General features: G+C 65.0%; 3 protein-coding genes across 9 annotated transcripts in view; 2 read left to right on the top strand and 1 right to left on the bottom strand.

Moving 5' to 3' along the window:
• The first annotated feature begins 663 nt into the window (after positions 1-663).
• SLC35F6 (solute carrier family 35 member F6) lies at positions 664-6,476 on the top strand. Its single transcript, XM_065055493.1, has 6 exons — positions 664-820; positions 2,813-2,885; positions 2,951-3,122; positions 3,723-3,935; positions 4,771-4,881; positions 5,674-6,476. Exons 1-6 carry the CDS (start codon positions 744-746, stop codon positions 6,141-6,143), a joined length of 1,116 nt encoding a protein of 371 aa, XP_064911565.1. The 5' UTR covers positions 664-743; the 3' UTR covers positions 6,144-6,476.
• Positions 6,477-6,779: 303 nt separating this feature from the next.
• CLU (clusterin) lies at positions 6,780-14,151 on the bottom strand. 2 transcript variants are annotated; one of them, XM_065055489.1, is made up of 9 exons: positions 14,092-14,151; positions 11,975-12,081; positions 10,998-11,146; positions 10,717-10,887; positions 9,696-10,113; positions 9,052-9,165; positions 7,461-7,687; positions 7,080-7,261; positions 6,780-6,997 (listed from the first exon to the last, which is right to left on the bottom strand). In XM_065055489.1, the coding sequence occupies exons 2-9, from the start codon at positions 12,069-12,071 to the stop codon at positions 6,991-6,993; spliced, it is 1,365 nt and encodes a 454-aa protein (XP_064911561.1). In that variant the 5' UTR covers positions 12,072-12,081; positions 14,092-14,151; the 3' UTR covers positions 6,780-6,990. The 2 variants fall into 2 exon arrangements, with proteins under 2 accessions (XP_064911561.1, XP_064911562.1); XM_065055490.1 differs by lacking the exon at positions 14,092-14,151 and adding an exon at positions 13,246-13,301.
• The window catches only part of LOC135578953 (uncharacterized), a 91,578-nt gene continuing 91,127 nt past the window's right edge, over positions 13,895-14,345 (top strand). For 2 of the 6 annotated variants that reach the window (XM_065055485.1, XM_065055484.1), the window contains exon 1: positions 13,906-14,159. The gene's annotated coding sequence lies outside the window, so the exon portion shown is untranslated. Of the gene's footprint in view, positions 14,160-14,261; positions 14,286-14,345 lie in introns of those variants that run through there. The other 4 variants (XR_010471050.1, XR_010471049.1, XM_065055483.1 and 1 more) reach the window with 3 other exon arrangements.

Raw genomic sequence — 14,345 nt, forward strand, 5'->3', positions numbered from 1 at the left:
TGTGGTGTGCGGGGACGGGGCCACGGGGCACCGGGGCAGGGAGCGCCAGGCAGGGAGCGCCAGGCCGGGCAGCACCGGGCCAGGTACCACCGCGACGGACAGCACCGGGACGGGCAGCATCGGGATGGGCGGCACCGGGCAGGGAGCGCCAGCAGGGCTGCACCGAAACAGGGAGCACCGGGGGCGGACAGCACCCGGACAGGGCAGCACCGGGACGGGCGGCACCAGGGCGGGCAACACCGAGCAGAGCAGCACCGGACAGGGAGCACCGGCAGGCAAGCACTAGACGGGCGGCACTCGGACAGGGCAGCACCGGGACAGGGAGCACTCGAACGGGGCAGCACCGGGAAGGACAGCACAGGGAGCGTCGCACAAGGAACACCGTAACGGGCAGCACCGGGCGGACAGCATCGGGACGGGCAGCACCGGGACAGGGAGCACCGGAACGGGGAGCACCGTGACTGACTCCGGAAGCGCAGCGATCACGACAAGACCGCGAGGGCGGGGCCATGTGTATATATGGGCGCTGGTTAGAAGCCGGGGGAGGGGTCATACAGCTATGTGGGCAGGTTTAGATGCTGAGGGGCGGGGTCACACAGACCTGTGGGCGTGGTCAGCCGCTGATGGGCGAGCGGGGCCAATCGGGGGCGGAGTTTGACGGACGGTGGGCGGGGCGCTGCGGTCGGGGCGGGGCCGTGGCGCGGCCGGTGCAGGGCGGGAGCGGCGGCGGCGCGGCCGGGGCCATGGCGTGGTCCCGGTACCAGCTGGGCCTGGCCGCCCTCATGCTGCTCACCGGCTCCATCAACACCCTGGCGGCCAAGTGAGTTCTCCCGGAGGCTGAGGGGGGTCCCACATCCCGGGGCTGGGGTCCCGCAGCGGCCCTGGGCACCCCGGGGCTCGGGCCCTCCCGGGGCTCAGCCCCCCGCAGCTCCCGCGCTCCCGCGGGGGATTTGAGCTCGGCCTTCGGGGCCTCCAATCCCCTCCTTCTGTCACAGGATTGGTACCCCCAGGCTCCGGTGATGTCACGCCCCGGGATGGGCTCCGTGTTCCCTCGTGTGGCCTGGGGACAGCGGCCCTTGGGCGCCCCAGGCCCGGCTGTGGTCAGGCTGGGTTGGCACAGCCCCCCCGTGCCCCCGGCTGGGAGGTCGCCATGGAACTGGGGGTCAGGCCTGGGCTGGGGTGCCCCGTGGGACTGGGGTGCCCCATGGACTGGGGGTCAGGCCTGGCTGGGGGTGCCCCGTGGGACCCTAGTGGGGGGGCCGATGGGACTGGGGGTGCTGGTGCTTGCGGTCCAGCTCCTGGTGATGGGGAGGAAGGGGGTGCATGGCCAGGGGGGTGGGGGCTCCTCTTGTGGGTGCTGCTGTGGGTGCTGGGGAGGAACCATGCGAGTGCCCCCAAAACCAGGCTCCCCACACCCGCTGCAGCTCACCCCAAAAGCCAAAAAGGCTGAGTCCCTTCCCTGGGGGAGCCCCCGGGTGCAGCACGATGAGGATGGTGAGAGCTGCCCGGGCAGGGCAGACCTGCCGGGCCGGCTCGTCCCGCTGCCGCCGGGCAGACACCTGCACACCAGCGGGGTTTGAAGCTGCAGCCGGTGTCACGGCAAACCGAGGTCCCTGGGTGGGGAAACTGAGGCAGAGCAGAGCCGGGAGGTGACCCGGGCGCTCAGCCGGCTCACGAGACCCGTGTGTCCGACAAAGCCTCTTGCGACACCCGCAGCGGGGCTGTGCCGTGTCACCCGGCGCTGACTCACACCGAAATCAAAGCCCCTCGCCAAGTGACAGGGACGGGCTGGGGATTGTCCCGGCCGCTGCTGCTGCCCCGTTTCCCCCGAGCTCAGCAGGTCTGCGGTGCAGCTGCCGCTCGGCGTCAGCAAAAAAGCGTCCGGAGGGGAGCGGGGTGCTGGTCTCGGGGTGCACAGCGGCATGGGGGTGTGCGGGGGAACGGGCACCGTCACCCAGGGGCTGGGGTCCCTCATTGAAATGGGCCGTGGGGACAGTCTGTATTCATCCCTCTGTGCTGCTTGGTGCACCCAAAAGAGGGGGTTTGTGCCCCAAAACCGTGGCTGGGGGTGTGAGCAGTGGGAGCTGCTGCCCCCCCAGCCTGCGATCCAGTGTCCTTTGTGTGTCCTGTGACCCTTAGCGCCCAAAGCTTCAAGGTGACACAGAGGGGAGGGGAGGGGTTGGGGTGACCCCACCACGCTGTCCTGGGCTCCCAGGCTCCAGCAGCGACGGGTGCGGGGACACAGGATCATGGGGACACGGGGTCACGGGGACACTGGATCATGGGGACATGGGATCACAGGGACACCTGATCATGGAGACACCCAGTCACGGGGACACAGGATTGTAGTGACACCTGATCAGGGGGACACAGGAGTGTAGGGACACCCGATCACGGGGACACGGGATCACGGGCACATGGGATTGCAGGACTGTATGACACGAGTGTGGGGACCCCATATCGTGGGGCTGTGCAACGTGGGCACAGGGACACCAGGCCCTGGGGCCAACCGGTCACAGGGCTGTGCGACACGGGCGTGGGGACGCCGGATTGCGGGGCTGTGTGACACGGGGACACCGGATCGCAGGACTATGTGACACAGCGGTGTCCATTTCCCCGCCTGTCACTCAGGGCCGGGAGCCGGGCCAGGAGCTGCCGGCAGGTTGGGGCAGCCGCGTCTTCGTCTCCTGTCCCCGCATCTTTGTCTCTTGTGCCCCCGCCTGTCACCTGAGGGGCTGCTGGTCCAGGTGACAGCCCCGCGCTGGGTTTTGGGGTGACCCCCGCTCTAACCCCTGTCCTCTCTGTCTCACAGATGGGCCGATAACTTCAGCGCTCCCGGCTGCAGGGGTTCGGAGGAGCACGGTTTCCAGCATCCGTTCCTGCAGGTGAGCGCCCCCCAGCACAACGGCTGCGCCGGCCGGACCACCCCCCTGACCCCCTTCTCCCGCAGGCCGTGGGCATGTTCCTGGGGGAATTCTCCTGCCTGGGGGTGTTTTACCTGCTGGTGTGGAGGGATCGGCGGAGGCCGGAGCCCAGCACGGCGCTGGCACAGCCCTTCAACCCGCTGCTCTTCCTGCCGCCCGCCCTCTGCGACATGACCGGGACCAGCATCATGTATGTGGGTGAGTGTTGGGGACGGGGACGTCACTGCTGTCCCCTCCTGGTTGTCCCTGAGGCTGTCAGGCTGTGGGACTCCATGGTATGTTCGGTTTTGGGGAGGGATGCTGAAGGGGTGTGATGAGTTGTGGCAGGACTCAGTGAGTTGTGTTCTTTAACGGGGGGACACGGGGTTCCTGTGGGGCTGTGTCTGGGCACGAAGCAGCTCTGAATGGGGGAGACAGCATTGCTGCCCCTTCCTCTGGTCAATCACCGCACTGCTCTTAATTCGGGGAATCATAGAATCATTTTGGTTGGAAAAGACCCTCAGGATCACTGAGTCCAACCATTCCCCACCCCTGTCCCTGCCCCATGTCCTGAGAACCTCATGTCCGTCTGTCCAGCCCTCCAGGGCTGGTGACTCCAGCACTGCCCTGGGCAGCCTGTTCCAATGCCCCACAGCCCTTTGGGGAAGAAATTGTTCCCACATCCAACCTCAACCTCCCCTGGGCAACTTGAAGCCGTTTCCTCTGGTCCTTCACGTGTTCCTTGGGGCAGAGCCCAGCGGTGGCCCCGGTTCGGCTCCAGCACCACACACACTTACGGGTCTGTCTCTCCCCGCGCAGCCTTAAACATGACCAGCGCCTCCAGCTTCCAGATGCTGCGAGGGTCCGTCGTCATCTTCACCGGGCTCCTCTCCGTCGCCTTCCTGGGCCGCAAGCTGGAGCTGAGCCAGTGGCTGGGGATCCTGGTGACCGTGGTGGGGCTGGTGGTGGTGGGGCTGGCAGACCTGCACAGCTCCCATGGCCAGAGGCACAAGCTCAGCGACGTGATCACCGGTACGAGGGGAAAGGGACGGGCAGGGAAATAACCCCCCAGGGCACTGTGGTGCTGCCTGGCCTGTGGGCAGGGGCTCAGCGCCCTGTCCTTTGCCTTTTCCTTTCCTTTTTCCTTTGCCTTTTCCTTTCCTTTTTCCTTTGCCTTTTCCTTTCCTTTTTCCTTTGCCTTTTCCTTTCCTTTTTCCTTTGCCCTTTCCTTTCCCTTTCCCTTTCCCTTTCCCTTTCCCTTTCCCTTTTCCTTTTCCTTTCCCCTTTCTCCTTCCCTTCCCCTTTCTTTCTCTTTTCCTTCCTTCCTTCCTTCCTTCCTTCCTCCTTCACTCCCTCCCTTCCTTCCCCTTCCTTCCTTCCTTCCCCTTCCTTCCTTCCTTCCCCTTCCTTCCTTCCTTCCCCTTCCTTCCTTCCTTCCCCTTCCTTCCTTCCTTCCTTCCCCTTCCTTCCTTCCTTCCTTCCCCTTCCTTCCTTCCTTCCTTCCCCTTCCTTCCTTCCCCTTCCTTCCTTCCCCTTCCTTCCTTCCCCTTCCTTCCTTCCCCTTCCTTCCTTCCCCTTCCTTCCTTCCCCTTCCTTCCTTCCCCTTCCTTCCTTCCCCTTCCTTCCTTCCTTCCACCCTTCCCCTTCTCCTTCCTTTGCCTTTACCTTCCCCTTCCTTTCTCTTTTCCCTTTCCCTTCCCCTTTCCCTTCCCCTTTCCTTTCGCTTCCCTTTTCCTTCCCTCCTCTCTCCCCCCATCTTCCCTTCTCCCCATCTTCTCTCCCCTCTATTTTTCTTTTCCCCATCTTTCTTTTTCCCCTTCCATCCATCCGTACTTCCTCTCTCCCCCGTCCGTCCTTCTCTCCACAGGTGACTTGCTCATCATCATGGCGCAGGTGGTGGTCGCCATCCAGATGGTGCTGGAGGAGAAGTTCGTCTACAAGCACGACGTGCACCCGCTGCGGGCAGTCGGCACCGAAGGTCTGTTGGGACATCAGTTTGGGGTGCTGAGCACCTGAGGGGCGTTAAATCCTGCAAATCCGGGACAACCCCGGTGTCGGTCCAGGCTGGGGATGCAGGGATGGGGAGCAGCCCCAGGAGAAGGACTTGGGGTGCTGGGCTGAGAGACTGGACATGACCCGGCCATGTGCGCTGGCAGCCCAGAAACCACCCGTGTCCTGGGCTGCGTCCCCAGCCCCGTGAACAGCAGGTTTGGGGGGATCCTGCCCCTCTGCCCAGCTCTGGTGAGACCCCCCTGCAGTGCTGGTCCAGCTCTGGGTCCTCAGCACAGGACACACATGGAGCTGCTGGAGAGGGGCCAGAGGAGCCCCAGGAATGACCCGAGGCTGGAACAGCTCTGCTGGGGACAGGTGAGAGAGTTGGGGTGTTCAGCTGGAGAAGAGAAGCTCCGGGGAGACCTGAGTGCAGCCTTTCAGTGCTTAAAAGGGGCTGAGAAGAAAGATGGGACAGACTTTTGAGCAGGACCTGTTGTGATAAGACAAGGGGTGATGGGTTAAACTAAAGGAGGGAGATTCAGGCTGGACTTGAGGAAGAAATTGTTGCCCTGAGGGTGGTGAGAGCCTGGCCCAGGTTGGCCAGAGAGGTGGTAGATGAACCATCCCTGGAGACATCCCAGGCCAGGCTGGACGGGGCTCTGAGCACCCTGAGCTGGTGCAGATGTCCCTGCTCGTGGCAGGGGGGACTGGGGGAGTTTTAAGGTCCCTTAAATCCAAACCACCCTGTGATTTGATGATTTTTTGACATCCCCCCCAGGTTTTTTCGGCTTCCTCATCCTGGCCCTGCTCCTGGTGCCCATGTACTACATCCCCGCGGGCGGTTTCAGCGGGAACCCTCGCCGGACGCTGGAAGACGCCCTGGACGCCTTTTGCCAGATTGGTCACCAGCCCCTGATCGCGCTGGCGCTGCTGGGGAACATCGGCAGCATCGCCTTCTTCAACTTCGCCGGCATCAGCGTCACCAAGGAGATCAGCGCCACCACCCGCATGGTGCTGGACAGTCTCCGGACCCTCGTCATCTGGGCCGTCAGCTTGGCCGTGGGCTGGGAGACCTTCCATGGCCTAGAGGTTTTGGGGTTCGGGGTGCTGCTGACGGGGGCTGCTCTGTACAACGGGCTGCACCGGCCGCTGCTTGCCCGGCTGCGCCGGCGCGGGGACGAGAGCAGTGGCGCCGAACGGGAGGGTTTGCTGCATGGGGACAGCACGGCCATCAACAGCGACAGCTGAGCCACGCGCCCGTGTGACCCTGGGCTTTATTTCCCTGGATTGTTGTCCCCTCCTCGGGGGGCTCGGCGTGGTGGTGGGGACACGGTGGGGGTGGGGACACCGTGGTGGGGCCAGCGGCCACTGTCCTGCTGTTATTTGCAGGATAAACCTGTCCCTGCCTTGCTGGGAGGGGACAGCGGCGCTGGGCATGTCCTTCCTTGTCCAGGGGGGAGATATTGAAGCCTCTGCCCCTGTTCCCAAGGGGCTCCGGTGCTGGGGGGCTGTGGGGGGTTGGGGCTGGTCCCGCTGCTCCCCAACTTGTGTCTCCCCCCAGTAAAGAGCATCTGCCCGTGAGTCGCTCCCTGGGTGTCTGTGCTGTTGTGGGGTCCCTGTGGGGCTGGGGTACAGGGTGGGGACCCCCCCTGGGCCCTGCTGTCCCCAGGGGACGGTTGGTGCTGTGTCCCCCCCATCACACTGACCCTGCAGGACTTATCACCCATGTCCCCAAGGGAAGGAGAGCACCAGGACGTCTTTCCGGGGGGGAGGGACAAGGCAGCAAGCCCCAGCATCCTTGGGGGCCTGCCTGCCCCCCCCAGTTTGGGGGGGGGTTACATCGTGCCCTCCCCATTTCACAACATCCAACGCTCATCCTCAGGCGGCTGTTTCTACAACGTTTATTTGCTGTGTGGGGGATGCGCCCCAAAGAGTTGAGCACAGTTGGGGGGTTTGGCTCTACCTTTATTTCCTCTCTGTTTCAGGGCCCGTGGTGGGACCCCGGCAGTGGTGGGGGGGAGCAGCGGCATTCGGCCCCCCCAGCATGGGATGGGGTGATGGGGGGTGCTCGGTGGGGCAGGGGCACATCGCCCGGCTACTCTCTGTGGGATAAAGGATTTTGGGGGTGAGGCACGGCCTGCCCCCCCCAGCTCTGCCATGGGTATTTGGGGGTCACAGACTCACATGGCGTTTTGCTTGTAGTGCCGAAGCGCCTGCTCAGCCACCAGCTCCATGAAGCGCGGGTCGTCCCAGGAGATGTCCCCGGGCACGGTGAGGGACAGCGGCTCCGAGTCGAACAGCTGCACCGTCACCTGCGTGTCGGGGGGCGCCAAGGGGTCCGAGGGGTTGGGAGCCTTGGACAGGACCTGGAAAAGCGGGGGACGCACAAAGGGAGAGCCGGGCTAGTCCCCTGCACCGGCCCCTGGCCCTGGCAGCGGTGCAGCCGCCGCTTTTGTGCCCGGCCGGGCTCACAATCGCCTCTTTCTCCCCCTGACCCACTTTCCGCGGCTACAAAAACGGCGGCGGGACGGGGGCGTTTCGAGCGCCGCGGCCGCGGGGACGCACCGTGGTGACCTGCAGGAAGCCGTCGGTGCCCTGGGTGAGGTTGGCCAGGCGGGACACCCAGCCGAACTGGCGGTTGAGCTGCTCCAGGAGGCTGCTGGTGTTGAGCATCTCGGCCTGGAAGGCGCGGAGCAGCTCGTCGTAGCGGCGCGTGAAGCGCTCGGCCAGGCGCAGCGCGTCCTCCAGCTGCTCCCGCAGCTGCTGCTGCGCGGGGTCGGTCTGCTGGCAGTCTGGGGGGACACGGGGAGCTTTGGGGGCAGCAGGGTGCCGGGGTTCACCCCAGCCCCGCTGCTGGAACCCCCTCGCACCCAGCTGCATCTCATCCCCGCAACCCCCTGTGCATGCACCGCTTGCACCCCACCAAGTCTCAGCCCCACGCCCTCAGCCCCGCTGCCTGCACCCCCTTGCACCCCACTGCATCTCATTCCCTCATCCCAGTGCCTGCAGCCCTTTAAACCCCACTGCATTTAACCCCCTCACCTCCAGCCCCGGTGCCTGTATCCCCTTGCAACCCAACACATTTTATAGCCTCAGCCCCAACCCTGGTGTATCCACCCCCTTGCACCCCACAGCATCTTACCCCCTCACCTCCAGTGCCTGCACCTTCTTGCATTTAGCCCCCTCAACCCCAGCCCCAGTGCATGCACCCCCTTGCACCCCACAGCATCTTATGCACTCACTCCCATGCCTGCACCCCCTTAAACCCCACTGCATTTAACCCACTCACCTCCAACCCCAACATGTGCACCCCCTTGCACCCCACTGTACTTCATCCCCACACCCCCAACCCTGCTGCCTGCACCCCTTGCACCCCACAGCATCTTATATCCTCACTCCAGTGCCTGCACCCATTTAAACCCCACTGCATTTAACCCCTCTAGCCCCAGTGCCTGCACCCCACTGCACCCCATTGTATTTCATCCCTGTGCCCCCAGCCCCACTGCATGCACCCCCTTGCACTCCACCACATTTTATCCCCTCACCCCAAATCCTGGTGCATCCACCCCCTTGTGCCCCACAGCATCTTATCCCCTCACCCCCATGCATGCACCCCTTTAAACCCCACTGCACATCATCCCCCCACCCCCAAGTGCATGCACCTTCTTGCATTCAACCCCCTCACCCCCAGCCTCACTGCATGCACCCTCTTGCAACCCCTTGCATTTCATCCCCACACCCCCAACCCTGCTGCCTGCACCCCACAGCATCTTATGCACTCACCCCCAGTGTGTATACCCCTTTAAACCCCACTGTATTTCCTCCCCTCACCCCCAGCCCCAATGTGTGCACCCCCTTGCACTCCACCACATTTTATCCCCTCAGCCCCAAACCTGGTGCATCCACCCCTTTGCACCCCTCAGCATCATATCCCCTCACCCCCCGTGTGTGCACCCCCTTTAAACACCACTGCACATCATCCCCTCACCCCCAAGTGCATGAACCCCCTTGCACCCCACTGCACCCCATCCCTGGTGCGTGCACCACCTTATACCCCACCGCATCTCACCCCCTCATCCCCAGTGCCTACACCCCCTTGCACCCCATGTGCCACCCCTAAATGTGTCCATCCCACCCTCCCCGTCCCCCCGCTGACCCACGGCGAGGATGTCCCGGCACTTCTCGCACTCATCCCGCATCCGCAGGCAGCCGGCCGAGTTCCTCCGGATCTCCCGACACACCATGCGGTCATCGCTGAAGTTACGGGACTCTACAGAGAGCACCCCAAAACCACCGCGGTGCGGGGGGCAGCACCACAGACCCCCAACCCCAGGGCAGAGCTGCGGCGCCAACACCCCGGGGTGCCACGGCGGGGCATTAAAGTGCTTTTCCCAGGCAATTTCCCCCCCCGCCGGCTGTTTGTTCCGCAGCGCAGCGCTCCCTGCCAGCCCGCGTTTCGAAATCGCCGTTTCCCAGCCGCCGGGGCCGCGGTGGCAGACGGTGACGGCACCGGCACTCGGGCAAAACAAACACCTTCCCGAAAGGGCGGCGGCTCCGGCAGCCAAGATTTAAGTGGAGGCGGGGGGAACCCAAAAAACACCCGGCAAAGTACTCTGCAAACAGTGGAGCCTGTGATTCCTGGGCTCCCATGGGGATTCCCTGATGTGTCGTTGAGCTCATCCTCTAAATTAGTCACCCCTTAATAAAAAGGGGGGGCTTGCCAGGAATTCTGGCCATAAGCACGCTGCTTCCAGCCCAACTGGGGGACCCACGACACCCACCTGTGGCCGAGCACCCTACCTGAGCCAAGGGTGCCCATGGGGCGCTCCCAGCCGCCCTGCACCTCGTCCAGCATCCGCTGCGTCATCTCGAAGAGTGGCTGGAAGAGGCGGTGGAAGCTGTGGTGGGGATGCGGGAACAAGGGATGCAGCTCCCGGGAAAACCTCTGGCTGCGCGGGACCAGGCGGACGCGCTGGACCGGGGGGCGGAAAGCCTCGCGGAACCCGCCGAAGGGCGCTGGGAAGAAGGGGTGAATGCGGCCGTAGACTTGGGTGCTGTCCTGGAAGATGTCGTCCACCTCGTCCTCCAGCAAACCGAATCGTTCTTCCAGGTCCTCAAACTGCCGCTCCTGGCGCTGGTCGCGCTCCAGCAGCGAGTCGATGCGCTCGCCATTCACCCAGATGGAGAACGGGGACGAACGGTTGAGGAATTCCTCCAACTGCCGGGCAGGGGAGAATCACAGTCACAGAATGTCAGGGGTTGGAAGGGCCCTGGAAAGCTCATCCAGTGCAATCCCCCCATGGAGCAGGAACACCCAGATGAGGTTACACAGGAAGGTGTCCAGGCGGGTTGGAATGTCTGCACAGAAGGAGACTCCACAACCCCCCTGGGCAGCCTGGGCCAGGCTCTGCCACCCTCACCCCAACAAGTTGCTTCTCATCCCTAAGTGGAACCTCCTGTGTTCCAGTTTGCACCCATTGCCCCTTGTCCTGTCACTGGTTGTCACCACAAGAGCCTGGCTCCATCCTCCTGACACTCCCCCTTTCCATCTTGATCCCCATGAATGAGTCCCCCCTCAGTGTCCTCTTGTCCAGCTCCAGAGCCCCAGCTCCCTCAGCCTTTCCTCACACGGGAGATGCTCCACTCCCTTCAGCATCTTGGTGGCTGCGCTGGACTCTCTCCAGCAGTTCCCTGTCCTGCTGGAACTGAGGGGCCACAACTGGACACAATATTCCAGATGCAAAGGATCACACCAAAAAAACCCCCAACCCACAAATCCCTCCGTTCCCAGCACCACCACTGCTGCGGTCCCAGCTCTCACCTGCCGTCCCACCAGCCCTGAGCCGCTGTGGCAGGTTCGGGAGTAGAAGCGCATGCAGGTGTGCTTGAGGCAGGGCTTGCACTCCTCCCACAGCGCCAGCATCGTCTCGTTGCAAACCTCCTGCTTGGCCGCCAGCTGCTGCTCCTTGTCCCGCGCCAGCTGAACCGCCTCCTGCAAAGCACCCGCATCCAGAACGGCACCCAGCACCCCGGGAACAGCATCCCCCGGACCCCCGGATGCATCCCAGCCCGGGTACCACCGCCCTCCTCATCCTCGCTCACCTCCTTCCTCCTCTTGGTCTCCTCCAGTGTGTGCAGGATGGCTTGGTGGTCCTTGCTGGTCTTGTCCATGAGGGTCTTCATCTGCTTCACCCCGTTGATGGCGTTTTCCACCTCCGTGTCGATGTATTTGCTGCCAGCCGCTGACATCTCTGGTGGGGAGGGGGAGGAAGAGTGTCCCTCACCCGCTGCTCCCAAGGTGGGGGGAGCCCCACCAGCACACACAAATATTTGGGGGGGCAGAGTCCTGTTTGCTCAGCAACGGCCCCATTCCAGTTCATAGAGGCCAAGAGAAGTGACCCAAAAATCCCGCCCAGGCTGGAGCCGCATCTCGCTGCCCATCACCCCAACATTGGGGCAGCGCTGCCGTGAGTTCCCCCCACCTGCCCCCCAGGAATGGCCTCACGCCAAGGGGGCCATCCGGCTGTGCTGTCCCCATCCGGTCATTGTCACCAGCTCTCGCTGTGCCTACCCCAGCCCCGGGGGATCTCTGGGGGGAGAATCTTCCTTTCTTGCCCCCCCAAAAGCATCCAGCCCCAACACTGCGTTCCCATCTCACCCAGGGATGACGTTGTGCCCCCCCCAGGGATGATGATGTGCCCCCCAATCCAGCCACCCCCAGGGATGACATGGTGCCCCCCAGGGATGATGTTGTGCCCCCCTACAAACTGCCCCCCAGGCATGACGCTGTGCCCCCCCCAGGAATGATGCTGTACTCCCCCAATCCAGCGACCCCAGGGATGACACCGTGCCCCCTCCATCCAGCCCCCCCCGTGCACACAGCCCACCCCCCCCCACCCCACAGCCATCCCATTTGCTCCCCCGGCCTACAGGGAACAATCCCTCCCCCAATTAAAAGCTGTGCCCACCCCCAACCCATTGGGTCCAGCATCCCCCCACCCAGTGCTGCTTGGGGTGCTGCCAGACCCCCCGCGCCCCCCACCCTACGACCCCCACCCGGGCTGTCCCCCCCTACTCACGCTTGAGCTCGCTGGGGGGGACGAGGGCCTGGCCCCCCCGCCCGGCGAGCAGGAGCCCCAGCAGCGCGAGCGGCAGCAGCGCCATGGTCCCGGCCATGGTCCCGTCCCTGCAGGCAGCGGGGGGGTCAGAGCAGGATCCGCCCCCACCCCCCCGGCCACGGGGCTCTGAGTCAGCAGCAGGGACCAGCCCCCACCTCCTCCCCGGGCATCGCTTTGGGGACACGGCGATGATTGAGCTACTGCTGCATTACCCAGGGGAGCCAGGGGCTGCAGCGCATCCTCATGGGGGGGTCTCTGGGCAGGGGGGTCCTGCTCGCAGCCCTGGCTGGGGGGGCAGGATGTGTAGCCTGTGTTCCCCCCCACCTGCCTGCGGGACAAACAAGCCCCAGGCCCAGGGCCAGGCAGGGCGGGCGGCCAAGGCAGTGACCAGGCACAGATTCCCCCCCACCGTGAGAGCCAGCGCTGCTTTTCTGTTACTCAGCAGGGATGGAGAAGGGCCGGGGGGGCTTTAAGGAGCGGGGGGGGCAAAGCCAGGGCAGTTCTGAACCCCTGCCAGCTGCAGGCAGGGATGGGCACAGCAGGCAGGACCCCGGCCTCCCCGAAAGGTGTCATGCCCAAGGCATCCGGGGCTGCGCAATATCGGGGCTTCCAACCGCCCCTCCCCCGCAAAAAAAGTTTGTGCAATGGCCCAGCTGCGGTGGGGCTCTGCCCGCCCCCCCCCGGTGCCCTGCAGCACTGCAGCACCCATTGCAGCACACATTGCAGCACCGCTGCACCCCCCTGCCCTGCTGCCCCTCCCCAGCTCTGCCCCCTAAATAACCCCCCATCCCGCCCCAGCTCCATCCCGCCCGACCCGGGGCATTGTGGGAAACTCCTGCCCAATGGGCTGAGCATCCAGCATCCAGCCATCGTATCACACCCCCAGCACAGTGCGGAGGGGTGGGCGGCACCCCGGGGTGCACGGCCCCCAGCTCTGCCCCAACAGCAGCTGCCCCACACCCATGGGTTGCTGTGCACCCCCAAAACAAGCGTGAAGCACCCAGTCCTCCCACAGACAGGGCAGCGGCATCCCAGGGAGGGGGGGGGGGGGGGTCCAGCATCGGCTGAGACCGGGCAGAGCTCATGGCAGGGATGGGGAGATGAGAAGGAGATGGGGAGATGAGGAGGAGATGGGGAGATGAGGAGGAGATGGGGAGACGGGGATGGGAGAATAGGGATGGCATGGGGGGCGGACAGGGATGGGGGGACAGAGATGGGATGGGGATCCGTACCTGCACCCCGCCGCCCTGGCCGGCTCCACCGCACCCGCCCCCGCCCGCCCCTATTTATCCGGCCGCGGCCCCGCGGGTCCGCCCCGCTCCGGCCCCGGAGCTTTCTGGAACCGGCGGGACCGGCCCCGTCCCCCCCGCGGCCCGTTTCCCGTTCTCCCCCGCGCCCCGACGCCGCGGGGTTGGGCGTGGTGCCGCTCGCACATCCCGCCTCGCCGCGGGTGGGCATCGCCCCCCCAAAAAACGGGGGTGTGGGGGGGACGGGACACGGGGACCTCGCATTCTATCCGCGCTCTCCCTGGGGTTCACAAAATCCGGCGGGGCAAACCTCGCCAGACATTGCGCAGCCTTTATTATCCCATCCCGGGGGGGCCGGTGCGGACGGGGCATCCCCTCCCCACCCGCGTACCCAGTGGGGGCTGCGTGGGACCACCCCCCCAGCTCCTTCACCCCCGGCCCAGGTGCAACATCCGCCGCTGCCACGGGGGAAACTGAGGCACGGGGGAAACAAACTGAGGCACAAGGGAAACTGAGGCACGGGGGAAACTGAGGCACGGGCCCCACCCACCTCCGCTCCCGGCCATGGCCCCCCCGCACAGCCCGAAACCGCAGCTCCCCCCCGGGGCTATAAACAACTTCTCAGCTGCTGGTCACGGCCCAGCGCCCGAACGCCGCCTGGGGAACTGGAGGAACTGGTTGGCGCCCAGTAAAGAGGCGGGGCCGGGGCGCAGGGGCTGGAGAGCTGCTGATCCCCCCCCGCCCCGTTCCGGGCGGTGGGAGGTGCCCACGGCCCCGCGGGACCGGAGCCGCCCCCGGGAGCGCTGCCCAGCGCGGCCGCACGGACGGTACCTGGGACGGGACGGGACGGGCCGGGCGGGGGGTACACGGGCCCCCCGGAGCGTGCGGGAGACACTGGGGTGCGTGTTGTCCCGGGACACGCGTGTGCACGGCGGGGGTGATGGGGGTGCGAGATCTTCCGGGACTGTGTAAGGGACATGTCGGTGCATGTTCTGCCAGGACGGTGCCGGGGGGAGCCTGGGAAGGTGGGTGCAGGTTCTTGGGGTTAAGGAGGGGCTGGTGCTTCACCCAGCCCCCCCGCACCC

Source organism: Columba livia, chromosome 3, assembly GCF_036013475.1.
Source record: "Columba livia isolate bColLiv1 breed racing homer chromosome 3, bColLiv1.pat.W.v2, whole genome shotgun sequence".
NCBI classification, from domain to species: domain Eukaryota; kingdom Metazoa; phylum Chordata; class Aves; order Columbiformes; family Columbidae; genus Columba; species Columba livia.

What these genes read in the sequence shown, in the direction of transcription:
- SLC35F6 (XM_065055493.1), top strand. Translation starts at nt 744, where the DNA reads ATGGCGTGGTCCCGGTACCAGCTGGGCCTGGCCGCCCTCATGCTGCTC. An exon ending in TCCAGCATCCGTTCCTGCAG is followed by an intron (nt 2,886 to 2,950) that starts GTGAGCGCCCCC and finishes CTTCTCCCGCAG; the next exon opens with GCCGTGGGCATGTTCCTGGG. An exon ending in GCTCAGCGACGTGATCACCG is followed by an intron (nt 3,936 to 4,770) that starts GTACGAGGGGAA and finishes TTCTCTCCACAG; the next exon opens with GTGACTTGCTCATCATCATG.
- CLU (XM_065055489.1), bottom strand. Translation starts at nt 12,071, where the DNA reads ATGGCCGGGACCATGGCGCTGCTGCCGCTCGCGCTGCTGGGGCTCCTG. An exon ending in CAGGGCTGGTGGGACGGCAG is followed by an intron (nt 10,114 to 10,716) that starts GTGAGAGCTGGG and finishes CCTGCCCGGCAG; the next exon opens with TTGGAGGAATTCCTCAACCG. An exon ending in CATGGGCACCCTTGGCTCAG is followed by an intron (nt 9,166 to 9,695) that starts GTAGGGTGCTCG and finishes TGCTCTCTGTAG; the next exon opens with AGTCCCGTAACTTCAGCGAT.